Raw genomic sequence first — 19,625 nt, 5'->3', positions numbered from 1 at the left:
AGTGGGTATGTTTTCTTGCCTTTTTCTCATGACTTAAATATCACAAAAAAGACTCATTGCCCAGTAGGAAATAGTAACATGGATGATCATTTCAGCTATATAATCCAAGGCACATGTGTAAAGTACTGAAGCATTCCATCAGAAATGGTTATTTAAACTATAATTCATCCAAGCTGTTCTCTAGTAAGAAAAAGAGGTGTAAGCAGCAATGTTTTTCTGGGCAGTGTTCCTAGTGTTACTGTATGAAGAGTGGATCTCTTTAGCATCCTGCTGCTGTGTTGTGTAAGGCACCTGACAGCCTAGACCAGAGCCCAGGCCCATCTAGTCCTGTAACCAAACCCTAACATTGGCCACGAGTGCCACAGGGACAGGGGTGGAGAAGATGCAAGTGGAATGCGTTGGCCTGTCTGGACCACTGCAGGCATCCCGTAGTGATGCTAGAAATTGTGTGTCACCTTCTTGCTTAAGGCACAAGGAACTTAGACGCTAATCAAAGCCTTACTTCAGAAGAAATACGAGTTAATTCATTGCATCTACTCGCAGAATACACCAAAATTGTCAGTAAAGGTGCAAGTACTGACAGTTAATAGACTTAAAAGCAACTAAGTATCAGTTGATTTTGATACACTGTAGGCTATGGGATAGCAATATTAAAAATATTAAGTCTTAGTAAAAATAATTCTCTTTTTATGTTAGTAAAGAAGAATACAGTTTAAGCAGTAAAGCTTTATAAGAAAATTTCCTCTACGTTTGATGCCAATCCAATAAAAGATTTTGTGCATTTTCTAAGGAGCATACTGTAAGAAACACTTAACTCACCTAGGATAACCAATCTCATTAAAATAGTAATTTTAGGCTTCCTATGTTTATATGAATTTTTATTTCTGTATTACTTTTTCCCAAGGTATACTTCCCTTTATGCAAAGGATAAACCATGATTCATGCATAGAAAGCCATTAATTAATACAAGAAATACTTTGAACAAGATCACAGGAGTGGCAAAACGAGAACAGATTATTGGTCTATTACGTCAGGCGTTTGCTTCTGGGATGGCCTATATACTTGGGAAAAAACAAAACAAAACCCAAACCAAAAGCAATTTTACACATGTAGGAGGGAACTTTGCAGTATTACACAATGAAAAAATTATTTCAGCCCTGGCAACCAAGAGTAGTTGTTATATTTTCTGAAGCACAAGGACAGATACTTCCTAATTATTTTCATAGTATCCCCCAAAAATAGCCTATTGTATGTTTTAATTTTTTAAGTTCTTTAAAAATGCAGGTTTTGCTGGTGCTCAATACCAAACATAGATCACATAAGGTGGAAAAATAAAAATTACAGTAGGAACTGAGATACTTGATCTGAAGCAGACAGCCTGAGCCAGCATCGAATGGGTGAATTCTGCACCATCTTCACTAAAACAGAATGTTATTTCAGTTAAAGACCTTCAATTTTGGCACCTTGCTTTGGTGGTGGTTGGTTTGTTTTTTTTTTTTTTTTTGAAAGGTATGAATTGGGAGCACTGGCATTTGTAGGTGTTTCAGCATAGTATTGTGATATTTGATCTTACAACCCCAGCTTCTTGATGGATTTGAATCGTCAATAATTTCACATTTTAAAAAGGCAGCAAAAAAGAGCCAAACCAACCAAACAACACATATGACCAGGGCACAGAAAGCACGTTGTGCGGATTTTTAAGCGGGGCTGGCGGTTCCTGGGGGTCCGGCACACGACCGGATAGACCCAAGGCTGCGGAGCAGGTGCTGCGGTGCCCTCCGATCCGGGCTCCGCGCCCACGGACCGCTGCTGGCGGCTGCCCGGCCGCAAGCGGGGCCGCCCCCAGGCCGGGGCCGCCTCCGGGGCGGGCTGGGGCGGTGCCCGTGGCCGCCTACAAAGGGCGGTGCGCGGCGCAACGGCCTGCCCGCGGCCGGCGGTCGTCCGGTAGCAGCGGCTTTGCGGACCGAGCCGGGCGTCGCACGGCGCTCGGCCTCTCCGCGGCGGAGTGTCCCCAGCCGCCCGCGGCGCATAAGGCTAAGGCTTTCCGACTTCAGCTACAGTGCTAGCTAAGTCGGGGAAGGCAACACGGAGCGAAGCCGCGCGTCCCCCCGCCTCCTCTCGGCATCGGGCTGTGGCAGCGGCTGAGCGGGCCGGCATGGCGCGAGGAGCGGAGCCAGCGGGCGAGCGGCGGCCCTGTGGTCAGTGCGCGGCGGCGGGGCGGCCGGGCCGCCTCTGGCCGGGTGCCCGGGTGGGGGGCGAGGGGCTCCGCCGAGGCTGCTGCGCGGTGCCCGCGGGCCCCGGCGCGGCGGCTGCTGCCCCAAAACACGGCGCGTCCCGGGGGCGGCTTCGCTCTGAAAAACGATACTGGGCTCCTCCACGGCAGCGAGTAGTACGCGGTGTGTAGCGAAATGCGGGTGGATGTGCCCGAGTCTCCTTTAGCATTTGTTTCTTATTTCTCGTCTAGGATCTGTGGTTGCCTATTTTACATCTGCAAAGTTTCTTCTTTATCTTGGACATGCACTGTCCACTTGGGTAAGTAAAATATTGGCCTCGTAGAGGTAGAATTTTATTAATCTAGCTATGTCTAACCTGAACTTTAGCGGTACTTTTCAAAAAATCTGAAGAAGACAGCACACTGCCCCAGAGGTATCATTACAGCACCTTGCTGTTAAAAGTCTTCACAATCTTTACATGATATGTTGCTGTAGATTTAGTTTTTGGTAGTGCAGTACTCTTCTTTTCTGAGGCCCTGGTTCTATACCTTGTTGTGCTTTTATTTAACTACAGAACTAGAGAGACTCCTTATAGAGTAAGTTCTGAGAGAAAGAAATGAAGCATGGTCCATAGTAGAATGAAAGATAGTCTATTGCAACAGGTATTTGAAAGACTTGTACGCTTACTACTCTCACTAATGGAAAATACTTAGTGTTTATGATGGGCCCATTACTACCTGTTGAGAGTGTTGGATGTCTTTTTCTCTTGAAATATTTGCCTTCTGAAATGCTTTCCTTCTGTACTAAAATAACTCACTATATCAGTTTTTAATCACTTGAAAGATGCGAAAAAAATAGTAGACAATCTGGTTCTGTATTATATAATAAAATTAAGAATATATGTCTCATAATACAATCTTAAGTCTCCATCCAGTGGCTTGATTCAAAAAGAAGTGCAAAGTTGCCTCCCTAATATGCTCGGGTTTATCTTTAGTCCTGGATTTGGACAGGTTTAATGTGTGCTTTGTATAGCATTGAACAAATGGCTGATATACAGTTACAACATCGCAGGCATAACTCTGGCAGCTCTTTGCTTTCACTAACCTGAAAGGTCATATTGATGTTTCTGTTAATGGAAGAAGGCTTGGAATGGCATCAAATGCTTGTTTAAACAAATGCAATGTTTTAGTAAATACTAATATTACTGAAGGAGCTCAGTGGTGGAATTTGCGTTTGATTCACTGCTTTTCAGAGGCCAGGCTTGTTACCTGCAACAATGTTTGTCAGTAGTGCCCACAAAGTGCTGAACTGGCCACTTGGCCAACCCTGTTGACCCCTCCCTGCCAAGTGCTTTGGAGCTTAGCAGTGGGGCTGCTCTCAGTACATGAGTAAAGGTGACAGAGCAGTGTTTGAAAACCATGTCACACACCATAACAAACATTAGACTGTAAGATGTCTCTCCAGGTGCTCAGCAGTATTCATAGTATACTCATTGTTCCAGTGTGTTTTATACTGAAAATCTTAACTCAAAAAAACCCGACCTAACCTGCTGAAACAACAGAAATGTAGCTTATTTTGACAGACCTGGCTGTAGGACTGCACCTTCTGTATCCTGTAAACTTTAGTGTTTCTGGTCTGTGCGAACAGGAACAATAAACAAGCATTTTAATTTTCAGAACTCAGTGTATCATTTTAGTTCTAAAATGACTATGTCCATAATACAGAACCTGATGGAAATGGGGTTTTGCTGTAATTGAGAGAGCTAATTTGGTTTCTGTGTTACTAAGCCATTCCCAAATACAGAGAGAACCTGTAAATTATTAAACATGTCACATTCCCACAAATGTTCAGGTTTGAACAAAGTCTAGACTATGTCTTAGGTTCTTTTTCAGTAAACCATTTGGATGTGTGCTTTGCCTGTGTGATCTTGATAGGCTGGACTGCGCTGCTGGAGTCTCACACCTGATGCTATTGCCTTTATGTTTTAACTTACTGCTGTCTATCACCTTTTGGTAAAGAAGGGACGGGATGGAGCTGCGTTCAGCTTGTTGGTGCCAGGCCTGGTGCTTGCCAGGTGGTTGCTTGTAACTTCCTGGTCTTACCTGTGTCACTCAGGCCTCAGGAGGCCTGTCTGTAGGTAGTAGCCTGGCGAACGCATGACTTGAGGGCTTCAGGTCTGAGATGGGATTGTATACGTTGTCTGAGATTACTATAATGACAGAAGAGCAATAACCATCTTTAAAAAGCTGGTGAGGCTAAATAGCTATAGTTAGTTATCTGAAAGAGTTGAAAGTGTCTGAGACACTTTAAAGTGGTAGTAAGTATACATGATCAAAGATTTGCTCATTTTTGAAGGCAATATTTACTGTTTAAATTTTAGTAGATTGTAGCTTGAAATCGCATACCTGCTTCAAACCTCTGTAATTCATTAATAACTGTTCTTCTGTGACGCTAATTTATCTTTGCTTGCTCTTTATGGTTTTCAATTCTTGAAAGAAACTCATGCTTCCAGGTCAGAGCAGCTTTACTTACCCCCAAAATTATTTGTGTGGTTTGGCAGGATCAAAATACTCTGGGTAAATGTGTTGGGTAAGGTTGAAAGAGTTCACAGGCTCCTTAAATGAATTGTATAGCAAAATCATGGTCTCACTGGAGTAAAAGGAATCTTCCTCTGTGGTTCAGGTGAGATCAGGTTTTTCACTCTGACAGCAGTGGCTGCCACTGACTTTCACATATGTATGCTTTTTTAAAGATGCCTTTTTCATCTTGCCAGAATTCAGTTACTGAAACATTTCTGCATTAAAAAAAAAAAAATCTGTTAGGAAATTTTAATATGAAGGTACTCTTCTGGCTTATTTTTCTAGCTTAATAAAATCAAAACTTAGTTAATCTACCTGCATATATTTTTAAATAAAATTTGGTAAAGAGGTACCTTGGGTCATATTAAGTTTAAGTGAATGTTAGACTTGGGATATTATATTCCTGTGTTTTCATTTGTGCAATACTTTTTCACATACTTTACTAACTATGGAATAAAAGTGGAATGTATTTTACAGAAGAAGTTAGGTGTCTCTGGAGGGTGAAAATTTGTTTATTACGTTTGAGAGGACACATCTAAGCTGATTGTTCTTATGTTTGCATTTTTTCATTGGTTTTAATGTGAAAACACAGAAAATACCTACTTTTTCCTTGAACAGGTGAAATGTTGTTCCCACATGGTTGTGATATAATTTTTTTTCTGCCTATGGTTAAGGAAACAAATATGAATGTTTATACATTACAATGTTTGAAGAAACCTCACTCAGAGAACTTCAATAACATTAAAAGGCAAACAGTTTTTAGTATGTTTATGCTACATTGAAGACTTTAATCAAACTGCAGTTATTTTGACTCTCCAGATAGCATGCTTTTTATGTATCTCTTGATTACTGTGTTACATAATGTGTTAGATTTGGCAGACTTTGCTTTTTTTAGAAGTAATTTTCTGTTATACCTCCCCCAGCCCTTTAGAATATTTCAAGTCCTTAGAAATTTGTGCTGCTTGCTGTATCACATAGAAATTTCTTATTTAAGATAATGCAGCAGAATAAAACAGTTTTGCGTTCGGTTTATAGCAGACCCTTATATCAGGGACCCTTATGAGAGAAACCCTAGAGTAGTATCAATGATTTCTGTTAATCTGCTTTGTAATTGATTACATGAAGCAGTTTCTGTAGTGCATTTCTTGCAATATGTCTAAAAATAAAGTGAGATGTGACTCCTGTCATGTGACAACATAAAAAACTTTGGAGTATTCATTAGCAAGCCACAGGTTTGTTTGGTAGCAACTCAAAAAAATGTTTTCAGTAGTATAAAAACTACTTCACTTGGACACATTTAGCATGTTTGGCTTTTTTTTATATGTAGTAAGTGGTATCAGAACTTGAAAATGCTGTACTCTGAGCACTAGCTTAAGCTAGTAGTAGGCTAAAGAGGTTGATCTAGGAATGGGTTTACAATAGGTTAAACTAGCTCTGATACTTTACCTCTTAGTAATATGCCAGTGCTTAGCATTATTAAAAAAAGCTTAAGTGCCTTGGCTTCAGAAGGGTCAGTTGACATTTAGGACAACACCTTCCTTGACTTACCCCTGTCTATCCCAAATAGTATTATGACTTGCTTTGACTTGACTGGCTCTTGTATTTTAAAGTAGCATTTAAGCTTAAGCTTTGATCATCTGGGAACATACTGCTGTCTTGAAAAGTTATTTAAATAGTATTGTTAATCTATAAACCTGCTAATATTTGGTCTGTCCTGGAGAATCTATGTAACCTTTCTGAGGCTTGTTGGATATGGCTGGTAACAGCCTTTGTCCTTTAATATTGTAGTAGAAAATAGTAATGCTGTGTATGTACTCTCTGTTCCTCTTCAAGGGAGATCGTATGTGGCATTTTGCCGTGTCTGTGTTCCTGGTTGAACTGTATGGCAACAGCTTACTCCTGACTGCAGTCTATGGACTGGTAGTGGCGGGATCTGTTCTTCTCCTGGGAGCCATTATTGGAGACTGGGTGGACAAGAACTCCAGGCTCAAAGGTTAGATGCCTAGAGCAGGTTATTTACATAAGGATAGATTGAATTAATGTGAAAAGATAAAGCTATTGGAGTTCACTCCTCAAGTCAAATACAATAATGGGGCTTGCTTAGTTTCTTTAGGAAGAATAGTGTTTCAGAGTGGTAATGGTTATACAAAGATAGTGTCAAAGACAGGAGGAAAACAGTTTTATGTCATGATATGTCCACTACTCAGGCTAAACCTGCATGATACACAGAGATGCACAGAAATACAAAAGGTAACACACGTAACTTTAAGGACTACAAACCAAGTTGTTTACAGTCTAGTACTAATATACACTTGCATTATTTGTTGTCTTCTGTCTGGATACAAACGTCTTCCACTCAATTGTAAACATACACTGCGTTTGCTTAATACATGTCTTAAACATGTATGCTCTAGTTTGTTTTTTAAATAACATAGCATCAAGTTCTTCATACACATTTTTACTTCCAAAGAATTTACAAAATAGCATCACTTCCATGGAACACTGAACATGCATTTGAGAGGCTCAAGATAAGTCTTGTTTTCACCCCTTCAAAAATAGTGTCAGTGTTTAAACAGGTACAGTTGGGTTTTGATTGAGAAAAGGCCTACTAAGAGCTCTAAATTGTTAAGATCTGTGAAGTTAAATCAGACATTAATTTGTTTCTCTAAGACAATGGGAGATTAAAAATATAATATGATGTCTAGTTTTACCACTTGTATTTTAGGGAGAGAATAGGAAAATAAAAATACTTAAAGAATCTATGTGTGTTCCTGAATTATAACCTCCTTAAGCTTATAGTTGGCTCATTCTTATGTCATAACTGTTGCTCTCTGTTTTAAAACAGTGGCCCAGACATCCTTGGTGGTACAGAATGCGTCTGTCATCCTGTGTGGTATTATCCTGATGATTGTCTTCTTGTTTAAGACACAGCTTTTGACCTTGTACCATGGATGGCTTCTTGTGAGTGCTTGAATTTGTTAATAAGGAATTAACTTACAAAGAAACTCCGGGGAGTGTGGGAGACAAATTAATTGTTATTTTTCTCTCTAGTCTGTTTAGACATTCCTATGGGCTAAAACTGGCAAATGAAACTTGGAGCTAGTTGGGCGAACAGAAGTGATTGTTTTCTGTCAGGAATTATAAAGCAAACTCGGTCTTGCTTTGATGGAAAAAAATAACACTAAAATATATGGTTTTACATGTAAAAGTGTCTTTCCTGGTTGTACAGGGTAGGAGTGGAGATTTCCTTTCACCAGTTTTCTCATGTTGTAACTTTTTCCCCCCATTTCTCTAGACGATGTGCTATATCCTGGTTATCACAATAGCAAATATTGCCAATTTGGCCAGCACTGCCACAGCGATCACAATTCAGAGGGACTGGATTGTTGTGGTTGCAGGGGAAGACAGAAGCAAACTGGCAGGTGAAATATGTTGACTTTTTAATGCCTTAAATGTCTTACTTTCCAAGCTTGATTTTAGAGTAGAGTTGTACAGAATTCAGTAGTACATCTTTGACAGGTATTGTGAGAAAACAATTAGTAAAAAGGGCAGCCTTTATTTTCCTTTTCCCTGCTATGAACTCCACTTACTGGGATTAGAAATTACTGTTGTGATTACAGTTCAGTTAGGCATCCCAAACTTTTGTCTTCTTTTAGTCCTACTGCGGCTCTGTCAGGAAAACTTTATTCTGGCTGAACAAATAAACATAAACCATGCTCTTAAATCAAATATCCAGTGTTTAATAGAAAAGCTATTTAACTTTCAGGCACTTAAAGCCAAGTGTTGCAATACTTTATTTTTAGGTCCCTGGAATGAAACAGAAAACTGTTGCGTAACTGGGCTCCTCACACAGGGATCAAAGAAAGGGGTACATGAGAATGAAGTCCAGAACAGTGAAGTAGGTGGATCAGGAAATTGCCAGTAGGAAATGCTGTGCATGCAGATATATTTGAAATCTTGCACTTCTCTAGCATTAGATGTCTAACTCAGACTTGTGAACACTTTTCTTCACTTGGAACTGAAAGCTCTGTATTCCTTTGACATCTGATAACCTTTGCTATTAGACTACAGACTCAATCTTTTTTTGCCTACTAAATATTTTTCCTCTTCCTTCTTTCTTGCACAGTGGCATGGCATTATTAGGAGAGAGAATAAGTTCCCATTCCAATACTGCTACAGCTTGGTGGTCATGACACTACTTGGATGTGAGAGATTGTTTGGGATCCTCCCCAGGGATCCATTGAATCTGACTGTGCTTTTCTGCAGGGTTCTCATCACTGCAAGGCCGTTCACATCAAGGGGTGGATGATTGATCTTTGGCTAAGCTGCTGTTCTGTATCAGTGTGGAAAGTGGCATGTTTTGTGATGAACTTGGGCTAGGTATGTGGGCTCTGAATCAGCCCTATAAGGGGACTGAAGCCTTCCCAGATAGAGGAACTGATACCAAAGTGCAAACAAGAACAGAGCAGCTTAACATTACCAAGACATGTATAGCTTACTAAAGTAACTCTGGGACTGAAGTTAAGTCTGACACTTGTGGAGTTTAGATACTTCCAGGCATAGACAGCATTTCAGCTTCTGGACTCTAATTTTGTATGAGGCTGCCTAAATTGCCCATTAGGTTTTAGGGTTTTGAATTGTATATTGCAGATTTCTTTGTTTATCTCCAATGAAGGAATCTTATCTCCCCATCTCATCCAGGAGAGGCTAGTTCTTCATTAGATGCATTAAGATTGTCTTGCTTTCATTTCCCAGTATACAAATTTTCCACCATAGTATTTTATTTTGACCTTGCAGTGCCTTTCTAGGTCATGACTTTTGTAGAGCGTCAGTCCAGGTTAACTTTTTTAATATGTGTGAGTCACAAGTAGAAATATATCTTCTATCTGTAGATGCCTTTACATTCTAATGGTTCTCATTAACCTTTCTTCTTGTGCCAGATCTTATTCAGCAAATTGTCTCCCCAATCCCTGTACTACTTACTACAGATGAGATAAGGTAGAGACCACACCTGCAGAGAGAACTGCTGCATGGGAGGCAGTCCTGCCTCTGTGCTGCTTCATGATCTCAGATAGAATTACATGACCACTTACATTCTGTACTGAGAAATCAGGCAAGAAGTTTCTCTAAATTCTCATGCAACTTAAAAACAAACAATCCCACTGAACTAAGAACCTTAGTTCAAAAGATCTATCTTAAGGATCTCTTCCAGGCTGAATATGGTTGTTATGTGTTTGATCATAATTTAATCTGGAGTCAGCTGAAATTATTTGACTTAAAAAAGTAAATGCCAGCATTGACTTTGCAGCAAATATTGTTGTCCATCTCTGCGCTGTTACCTTTTCTCGAAGAGGAGTCTTAGTTAACTAAGTTGGTGGAATAGAGAAATAAAAAACTGCCTTGGCTTTCCTTTCTTCATTGTCCTTGATTAATTTTTCCATTCCCTCTTACTTTGTACTTTTCCTGAGTGGAAATATTAGCCTTCCTCAAATAACTCAAAGCTTAGTGCTTGGAATTTCTAAAAGCAAATATCATGTAAGTAGCTAACTTACTCATCTTCCTTGACTTTGAATTCTAAATAGAGTAACCTAAGTTTTTTTTGAATGGCAAGGAGTAATTCTCTGCAGATTCAGAAAATCAGCTTCAGGCTGGTATGCAGTTTCACTTGCCTTTCAAAAGCTTGCATTTCATAATAGGACTCTAAAATGGGCTTGAGATGTACATCAAAGCAGCCTGAAGCCCTGATGTGCAAATGCAGTGAGTGTCTAGCAACTTCTAGGAGTAGAACAGTGGCACCACTAATTGGAAGCTTGCAGGAGCCCAGGGGGTACAATGATACTAAAGCAGGTAGGATTGGGGAGGGTGAGACATGCCCTGCCAGCAAATGGAAGATGCATTCAAAACAAGTATCCCCTTCTTAGCATCGCCATAAATATAAAAATGTGGAACAGAAAGGAGTGAGGACTTTGCTCGGGAAGTTCTGACAATGGTTCATGGCACCTGTAGGCAATGTGACTCAATAAGGAAATTTAAAGCCAATTCAAAGGTCTGCTGCTATCATGGGGGGTACTGTGGTCACCAGTTATTAGAAGTAAATGGAGGAGATTAAGAAACCAGGGTCCAGTATTGGGAGACAGCAGTTGCTAAAATTATCTTTAGAGGAAAGAATTCCACCATCTGAGATTTTTTTTAAGCTCTGGAGTTGTGTGTACTGGGTTTGAATGTTAGAGATAAGCTTAGGAGTCCATAATGTCACTAGGATGTAAGGGTAATCCAATCTCATGACTAACCGTTTTACCTGCGGGAGTTACACTTCCACTGTAAACCCAGCAGACTAAACCTCAAGAACCTCATGCAGGCACAAGTGGCAGGAGTAGGGATTTGGCTTACAAACACCTTGGTTGGTCCCAGTAGACTTGGAATGTTCTAAAGGTGCCTTTGGTTAGGTCTAACTCCCTCTGGAACCACTGCCAGCTGGAGCAAGACTTAGCTCTGTGTATTTGTCTCCATTCCCCAATTATGTTAAGTGAATATTTGATTTTAGCAATTGCTTCATATCATCAAATCATTTCTGACAGATATGAATGCCACAATAAGAAGAATTGATCAGTTGACCAATATCTTGGCCCCGATGGCAGTTGGTCAGATAATGACATTTGGCTCCCCGATGATTGGCTGTGGATTCATTTCTGGCTGGAACCTGATGTCAATGTGTGTGGAATATCTGCTGCTCTGGAAGGTTTACCAGAAAACCCCTACTCTGGCTCTCAAATCTGGAAAAGTTGAAGAATCGGAGCTGAAACAGCTGAATGTAAAGAAAGGTATTGAAAATACAAAAGTAACTGTTGAAATTCATGGTATGTTCCCTATATCAGTCAAACTGAAGTGATATTGATGTTTGTCTTCTCCAGACACTGTGTTTAGGCAATATAGCTTTCAACTCATAGCTTAAAGGTTTCAGCTATACATACCAGAGACTGAGTAACAATACTTGTGCAGCTGTTTGAGGAATCCTATAGAATGCAGCTGGAGAATTAATTCTCTCCTCTCAACTAATCTTTCAGAATAAATCTACCCTGTTGTTTAGGACTGATCACGAGGAATGCTCCTATCCATAGATACCATAGCTAATAAGCTGACAAAGCCCTTCACTGTCTGTAAGCAAAACAGCCTGTGTAGGACTCTTGCTTACTAAACTCATTTCTATTTATGCATAGTACTAACAGGTTTTCAGGAGGCTGTAGAAGAGTTGGCAAAATTTCTAGTCTGGAATGCTTCAGTGAGTTCCACATGCTGCCTGAAATAGTGGAGAGAGGAAAAAAAAATCTACTTCAACCTTCTGCTCTGCTTCCTTGGCCAAGCTGAACTACTGGGATTTGCAGTGTAGATGGCTATGACCATAAACATAAAATTGATATTAACATTACTTTAGTCTTAATATCAGAAATTAAAATTGTTTCGAAAGCAGACTTTTGCTATGAAGTATTTGAAACATCAGATAGTGGAATGCAAAACTTTAACATTTTCCCATTTTTAAGGTCATGATATGTGAATATTCCTGACAGCTCAAGATATGGGCTCCTAGCTAAACATGTTGTGTTAGGTTTTTTTTTGGTTGCTTGCTTTGTTTGTTTTTTTGTTGTTGTTGTTGTTTTTGGTGTAGTGCGTTTTTGGGAGGAGGAGGGGGTTGTTTTCTTTAAGAAAGTTTATTTTAAAAATCCTGTTATTTCTTTAAAAGCTAGCTTGCAATCTGTTCTTTGCTCAGTGTATAGTGAGATAGGAGACTGTTATTGAAAGTTCTGAAGAGATATATCTTCTTTCCAGCCAGCAGGTCCCTTGTGCTAATAGCTGGTCTAGTAAGCTACTGGGTTAGGCTGATGGCAGCCTGGGAAAGGGGAGCAAGACAAAGAGCATAGAAGGCTCTATAGCTGTGGAACTGGCTCTTGAATGCTCCTGAAGACTGAACCATTTAGCAAATGTCAGCATGTAGGCAACATCTCTCAACCTTTGCTATTGCAGTATTCTGATTGCAGTAGAAGACTTGCATTTTTAAGAGCTGCAGAAATAATTAATGTGTTTCACTGCATGTGGAGTTTGTTTCAAATTTTACAGTGTAAAAACACTGCTCAGGCATCCAAATGTTGGTATAGTTTCTATCTGTGTTACTAATCTAAATACTGCTGTGGGGTTTTTTTATTTTTGTTTGTGACCAGTGGAAGTGCCTTTCTCCTATAGTAGAGTGAAAATGCAATTGTAGAAAAGCATGGTCTGATATTTGGTTTTAAGTCAGGTTTTGAAAGCTTTTCATTTTGGTAGGCTTCAGCAAGCCTCACTGCCTTGGTTCTTCCCCTGTGATGTGAGATATTGACAGATGCTTACATATTCCTTACTTTCTGTGGGAAGTGCATTTACATATACAAAGCTTTGTTAAAATGCCAACTAACATTGCCATTCATTAAACAAATAATGTATTCATGGAAATGGAGCATTCAGGTGCAAGTCTATGGAAAAGAAGCAGGATATGTGTTCTTCTACCACAGTTTAATTAAAAAAGCAGGAGTTTAAATTGGTAGGGATAAGCTTTACTTGATCTTACTATATAGGTGGGTTTTAAAATATTTAAGTGATTAGGGGAAAGCTGATTGCATAATTGAACTGGTGCACTTTTGTAGCAGTGAACTTGTTGACTGCAAATAATTGTCTTGCAGTTTCCACTCTGCACTTTCCAGGCAGGAGCGTATCTAACAATTACATTTCTGTTTACAGAGAGTGACATGAAACCTGCTGAAGGAGTGCAGTTAATTGTTGAGAAAGATGTGACTGGCTTTGAGCCCCAGCAGGAGAAGGAAGTCGGCTGTGCTGCCCGGATGGCTGAGCCTTTCATCACGTTCCGTGATGGATGGGTTGCATACTACAACCAGCCGGTGTTTCTTGCAGGCATGGGTCTTGCATTTCTGTATATGACTGTGCTGGGCTTTGATTGCATTACTACAGGCTATGCATACACTCAAGGTTTGAGTGGCTCTGTGCTAAGCCTCCTCATGGGTGCCTCAGCAGTCACAGGAATCATGGGAACGGTAGCTTTCACTTGGCTGCGTCGCAAATGTGGCCTGATTCGCACAGGCGTTATTTCTGGAGTTGCTCAATTTGCTTGTCTGGTCTTATGTGCCATCTCTGTATTCATGCCTGGAAGTCCTCTGGATTTGACTGTTTCCCCATTTGCTGACATCAGTGCCAGGCTGTTTGAAAGTGAGCCATTACCTACTTTAGCATCTCCAGAAGATAAGCCCGAAATGGTTTTTGCAACTGGAGTGCCCAACTTGTTAAACGGGTCTACTACTCCTGCTAACAGCAACCCAGAGATGAGTCCTGAGCCTGTGCCTTTAATCTCTGTCAGTCTCCTGTTTGCAGGAGTCATTGCTGCTAGAGTTGGTAAGTATTATGTCTTTATTAAAATCTGATCTCTCGACTGCTTTTAATTCTAGAAATTACAGTGCCTGTCAACTAGATCTGCTCTGAAAACCTTCAAACTTAAGATTTTATTAAATTAATCCATTAATTAAATTGTCTAACCTTTAGACTTGTGACCAACACAGGAGTTTAGAGCAGAAACTTTGATTTGTATGACAGCTCAATTTTTTGAGGAGTTGCTTGTTAGTGTACTGTTAGTATCTGTCAACAGATGTGGCAGTCCAGTACATATTGTAAAGAACAGCAATTCTCATCTGTAGAATTTCTGTACTCTTAATTTCTGAAGCTTTTGCTGAATTTTGGAGGCAGAAAATACTTGATTCCTTACATGAAGGGCTCTGGGGAGAGCTCGTTGTGGCCTTTCCATACTTAAAAGGGGCCGTAAGAAAGATGGGCACAAATCTCTTAGCAGCACCTGTTGCAATAGGACAAGGGGTGATGGTTTTAAACTAAAGGAGGGGAGATTCAGGCTAAACATGAGGAAGAAATTTTTGACACTGAGGATGGTGAGACCCTGGCCCAGGTTGCCCAGAGAGGTGGTAGATGTGCCATCCCTGGAGACATCCCAGGCCAGGCTGGACAGGGCTCTGAGCAACCTGTTCTGGGTGAAGATGTCCCTGCTCATGGCAGGGGTGGCACTGGATGAGCTTGGAAGGTCCCTTCAACCCAAACTGTTCTGTAATTCTATTAGGTTTGTTTGCAAGATAAACAAAACTGAATCATTAATGGACTGAAACAGTATAGAAGCTACTGTCAACTGAAACTGTTGTAAATTACTGTGTATTCTACATAGTTCAAAACATTTTTTTTTTTCAGATATCTTATGCAAGACTTAGCAATGGTAGCTAGCACCAGTACACTGTCAATAGCCGTAAGACAGCTATTTTAATAAGGAACAAACAAGCAAAACATTGTTAACTTAATAGACATGTTGAAGCAAGATGCGGCAGGCAAGTTAATGTGTCAAGCTGTATGTATTATTTCAGGAAATACTAGTAAAGGGAAAGTAAATTGTTCATGACTGTCAGTGTGAAATCCATTGTAGTCTGACAGGAGGTTAGCCTGTTCCATGCATTTTTTTTTATATAAGTGTTTGCAAGTATGAATTGAATTGTATCACTAATGAAGGGGTAGCTAAGTTGTATGCATAACTGTTTTTTCTCTCCATAGGCCTTTGGTCCTTTGATTTGACTGTCACACAGTTGCTCCAAGAAAATGTGGCAGAATCTGAAAGAGGCATCATAAATGGTGTCCAAAACTCCATGAATTATCTTCTTGATTTGCTGCACTTCATCATGGTCATCTTGGCCCCAAACCCTGAAGCTTTTGGCTTATTGGTGCTTATTTCTGTGTCTTTTGTTGCAATGGGCCACATAATGTACTTCAGATTTGCCCAAAAAAGCTTGGGAAAACAACTTTTTGTTTGTTGCACTCCTGATCCCAAAGCAGTCTCTGACAGTTCACCACCTGGTAATACATCTACTGTCTGAAAGGATCCACTTCTCTTACTAACTTGCTACACAAATATCATGGTTTAACACATATACTAGCTTTTGTGACCCTGTCTGAGGTGTTTCTCTAGAGTTGAATGCATAATTTAGCTGTTTGAAGAAGCTGGCCCAAGACAGACAAAATTCATCTTGCAGTGACCTGGTAAAAATGTTCCCTGTTTGGCAGAGGACAATGTAGTTGGATCTTGACAGCTGGAGTTTGAAAGGATCCATGCAAGTTGTACATCTAATATTTGCTCACAAAAATGTTGAATTTCTGTTGCTGACCCCCACGGTGGTACTGTTTAGTGGTTTTACGTACCCAGTTTGTTCATGAATTCTGAACAATTCTTGTGCTCATTGAGCATAACAAGAGGGGTTTTTAAGTTTCTTCAGGATAACTTGATATACAGTATTTGGTTTTGTCGGGTTTTTCTATGGTTTTCCCTTGCCATAACAAGTTCTGCTCCTCTATCTTCTCAAATTGGTATATACATCTTTCTTGGATTCCTGAAGCAGACTCTAAGTCCTGATATTTTCCCAAAATACCTTTCTAGTGTTTGATCTGTTTTGGTTTAACTTTACAGAAACACCTTTTTTGCATGTTTCCTTACAAATTAGACAAGTGCTAGGTACAAGATATTGTGTTACACTTTTGTTGCACTTCATAAAGTAAAACATAGCCTCATTTTAGCAGAAGCTGTTGATATAACATTATAAAGCATGGCTTTTCTAATTGCAAATGACAGGTCTGCTCAGGTTTGATGTAGCAGAAAGTGCTAAGGTCAGGCGTACTAGTACAGAGAGATGAGTCTAGGGCATAGTGTTTTCCTCAGAGTACAAGCAGCTTTAGTTCATTTTGAACACTATTGTTTTCAGAAACCCTATTAAAGCCTGATGTATTGGAAAACTTTGTATTCCAGGCAAAGTAGTAAAAAAGTGGATTGCTTGCATTTATCTGTTTTACATGTATGTAAATTTTGACTTAGTTTGTTCCACAGTAACCGCTGAAATGATGAGATGTTGGACTGTGTGGCCCTCGAAAGCAACTTCTGAGCAATGTAGACTGATACAGCCCTCTGATTTTCAAGACGTCCTTGTGGGTTTTGTTTTTTTTGATTGTTTGTTTACCCTGCATGTACTAACACAGTATTTCCATAGTCATTAACCATGTGTGCACTTTGCAAACTACTCTATGCACTTGGCTTTCTCAGTAGAGTTGAACCCGGTGGTGTTCTGAGCTTTCCCATGGCATGACAATATGACTTCTAGAATTAAATCTTTTAAATGTTTGTTTGCAAAATAAGTACTGTGCAAAAACATACATCAGCAACTTGTGAAAAGTACCCTCTATAACTTTTAAGTTTTTATTATTTTAGGTACTGTTTTTCACACAGTCATTGTGTTGCCAGACTTCAACCCTGGAATGTGTGTGAACTCCAGTGACACTAAAGGCATTACACCAGGGGTGAATCTAGGCCATTCACCTTAAAATTTGTAATGATTATATTGTATATCAAGCTAAATAGAATGTAAAAAACCTCTAGTGGCTTTTTTCTTGGACACACTATTTTTTTAAGAGGAGTGAAAGTGAATTAATGGAAATCCAATGTACAGTGAAATGTACTTGTAGCCCTCAGTATTCAATAACTGGATATAACAATTTTTCTTTAATGGACCAAAACTAATCATTACTGCTATATTACTGCAAGTTTCTCAGGGATGTTTTCACTAGCTTTATAAGTGTTTATTCTTTTGGGCTTTGTTTTGATACAGTAAAGCAAAACATGTAAATTAGAGTAGTTTTAAAATTTGTGACTCGATTCTGATTGTCACTTCTTAATGAAAAGGGAATTTTGCCATCAGCAGAATTTAAAAGATGGTAATAAAACAAGCTTATCTAGATTTGTAGAACAAATATGTGCAAAGGATAGCCTGCACAGTATGTGATAAGTACACTAGTAAATAAAATACCTCTGATTTTCCAAATATTTTTTCATGTGTATCTAATCTAAATTGGGACCAGATTTTAATATTGCTGAACACAGATAAAGGTAGCTCAAATGTCAGTGAATTCCTCTATTCTGCACTTTGATGAACATCTGAATGCCACTGTATGTATTGGACTTGCTGGTTGCCAGGGAAGTGAAGCTGAAAATGCAGCTTCTCCTGGGCTGTCTGTAGCCCACAAGCACCCGGTGTGCCTAAAGCCTCCTGCTGCAGCACTGAGCACCAACCATCCCAGAGGGGATGTACTCCTGAAGTCTAGAGAGCTTCAAAAATCCCATCTGTTCCCAAAGTCTGGGTTGGGTTTGGTTTTGTTTTTTCCCCCAAGAGCAATGTAGTATTATCTGAGTTTAATAGTGATTTGTTTCATAAATAGTTCCACTAGATAGTGCAGTCTGCATCTCAAGCCAAAAAAGTAGTGTTGGGAGGGGGCTGGACCTTTGTGTTTTGTATGCATAGTGTTGCTGAGGTTTGTATGTACAGATACACATCCAGAAGGCAAGACAATCCTAAAAAAGAAAGGTAGGTGCTAGCTTTAAGAGAAATTAGATCTAAATTGGAAATTTTGTATGCATTGGTCTGAGTTAGATGTCAAAAAAAGTATGCTGCTTGAGCACAGCCCATGTGTGTAAGTCAAAGATGTATGCAGACACCTGTACTGATAAGTGCTTTGAAGCAATGTGGAGCCTGAAGTCTTACTTAGCAGGACTTCAATTAAGTAAGCATTTTTGGCCTTGTATTTATTTATTATTTTTAAATGTGTCCAATTTGGATGAAAACCGCCCTTAAAATGTACGCACTAAAATCAATCTTACCAGAATGGCATATTTTATTATACAACCTTATGCTGGACATGGTATTGATTTATGTATTACTGTTGTTAAAGCTGATGAATAAATTTGCATAAAAATTCATTTGTCCTGTATTATTTATTTGTGGGCATCTTGGTATGTTAAATATAACATGGATCCTGTAGATGAAGGTTTTCTGTAGTGATGGGATGAAAACTGCTGTGAAGCACAAACAAATAGCATTGAGGAGGAAGCAAACAGCAAGTGGAGTAGAAGCCTTTAAATGACCTTATAGCTCTGTCTTTAGTGACCTGATTTTTATTTTCCATCTACAGTGGTAACTTAAGATACACTAGGTGAAGTTGTGGTCTTAACCTCAGCCCAGGACCAGCACTGGTGACATAGCAGTTTTGTGTATTGGCTTGCTGAGCAACAAGAGCAAATTATTTTACATTCACAGTCATTTATTTACCATATTGAATTGGAGATTATGGCCTTCTGTAGCAGCGACCTGTGGGTGCAAGTGTGATACTTTTAATATTCTGATTTTAGTCTTGAAAATTACTTCAATTGAGTATTTTGTATGGGACTCAGTCTGGTTACAAGTATTTAAGATATGTTTGCTTGATGACTCAGCCTTTGGAAGAATGCTGTGCCCATTCACTAGGATTTTGCCGCAGATTCCTCTTTGCACTAGAGCTTTTCTAGAAAAATACCTTTGTGTTGTCCCCTGTGATGTTATTACCATGTTATTCCCCTATAAGGATTAAAATTATTAGTAGTAACAATCAGTTATTCCCATGTGGGAATTAGAATGTGGTGAGCTAAAACTACAGGCTTTGTTGTATGTATCAGAATTAGTAGCATTGGGGTAAGGGATGAGCCTCCTTAATAGGAACTACCAAAATGTCAGTGGTGAAGTCAGATTACCAGTTCTCCTTTTTAGGACTGTTTATCTCCTTCACTGCCACTTTCAAACTTACAATGTTAGAACACTGACTTGAAGATGTAATTACACTCATCCACCCCTGTAAGTAGAAAGAAAAGAATTGCGAATGGTATCGTGTAGTACAC

At 39.5% G+C, this 19,625-nt stretch overlaps 1 protein-coding gene across 1 annotated transcript; it reads left to right on the top strand.

The window, feature by feature from the left end:
• The first annotated feature begins 1,907 nt into the window (after window positions 1–1,907).
• Window positions 1,908–18,674, top strand: SLC40A1 (solute carrier family 40 member 1). The gene is made up of 8 exons (XM_065069856.1): window positions 1,908–2,198; window positions 2,465–2,532; window positions 6,626–6,785; window positions 7,638–7,753; window positions 8,088–8,214; window positions 11,371–11,613; window positions 13,559–14,224; window positions 15,434–18,674. Exons 1-8 carry the CDS (start codon window positions 2,156–2,158, stop codon window positions 15,751–15,753), a joined length of 1,743 nt encoding a protein of 580 aa, XP_064925928.1. The 5' UTR covers window positions 1,908–2,155; the 3' UTR covers window positions 15,754–18,674.
• Window positions 18,675–19,625: the final 951 nt, after the last annotated feature.

This window comes from Columba livia, chromosome 7 (assembly GCF_036013475.1).
Source record: "Columba livia isolate bColLiv1 breed racing homer chromosome 7, bColLiv1.pat.W.v2, whole genome shotgun sequence".
NCBI lineage: Eukaryota > Metazoa > Chordata > Aves > Columbiformes > Columbidae > Columba > Columba livia.
The sequence above is the reverse complement of the archived record's forward strand: the minus strand, read 5'-3'. Positions and strand labels throughout refer to the sequence as shown.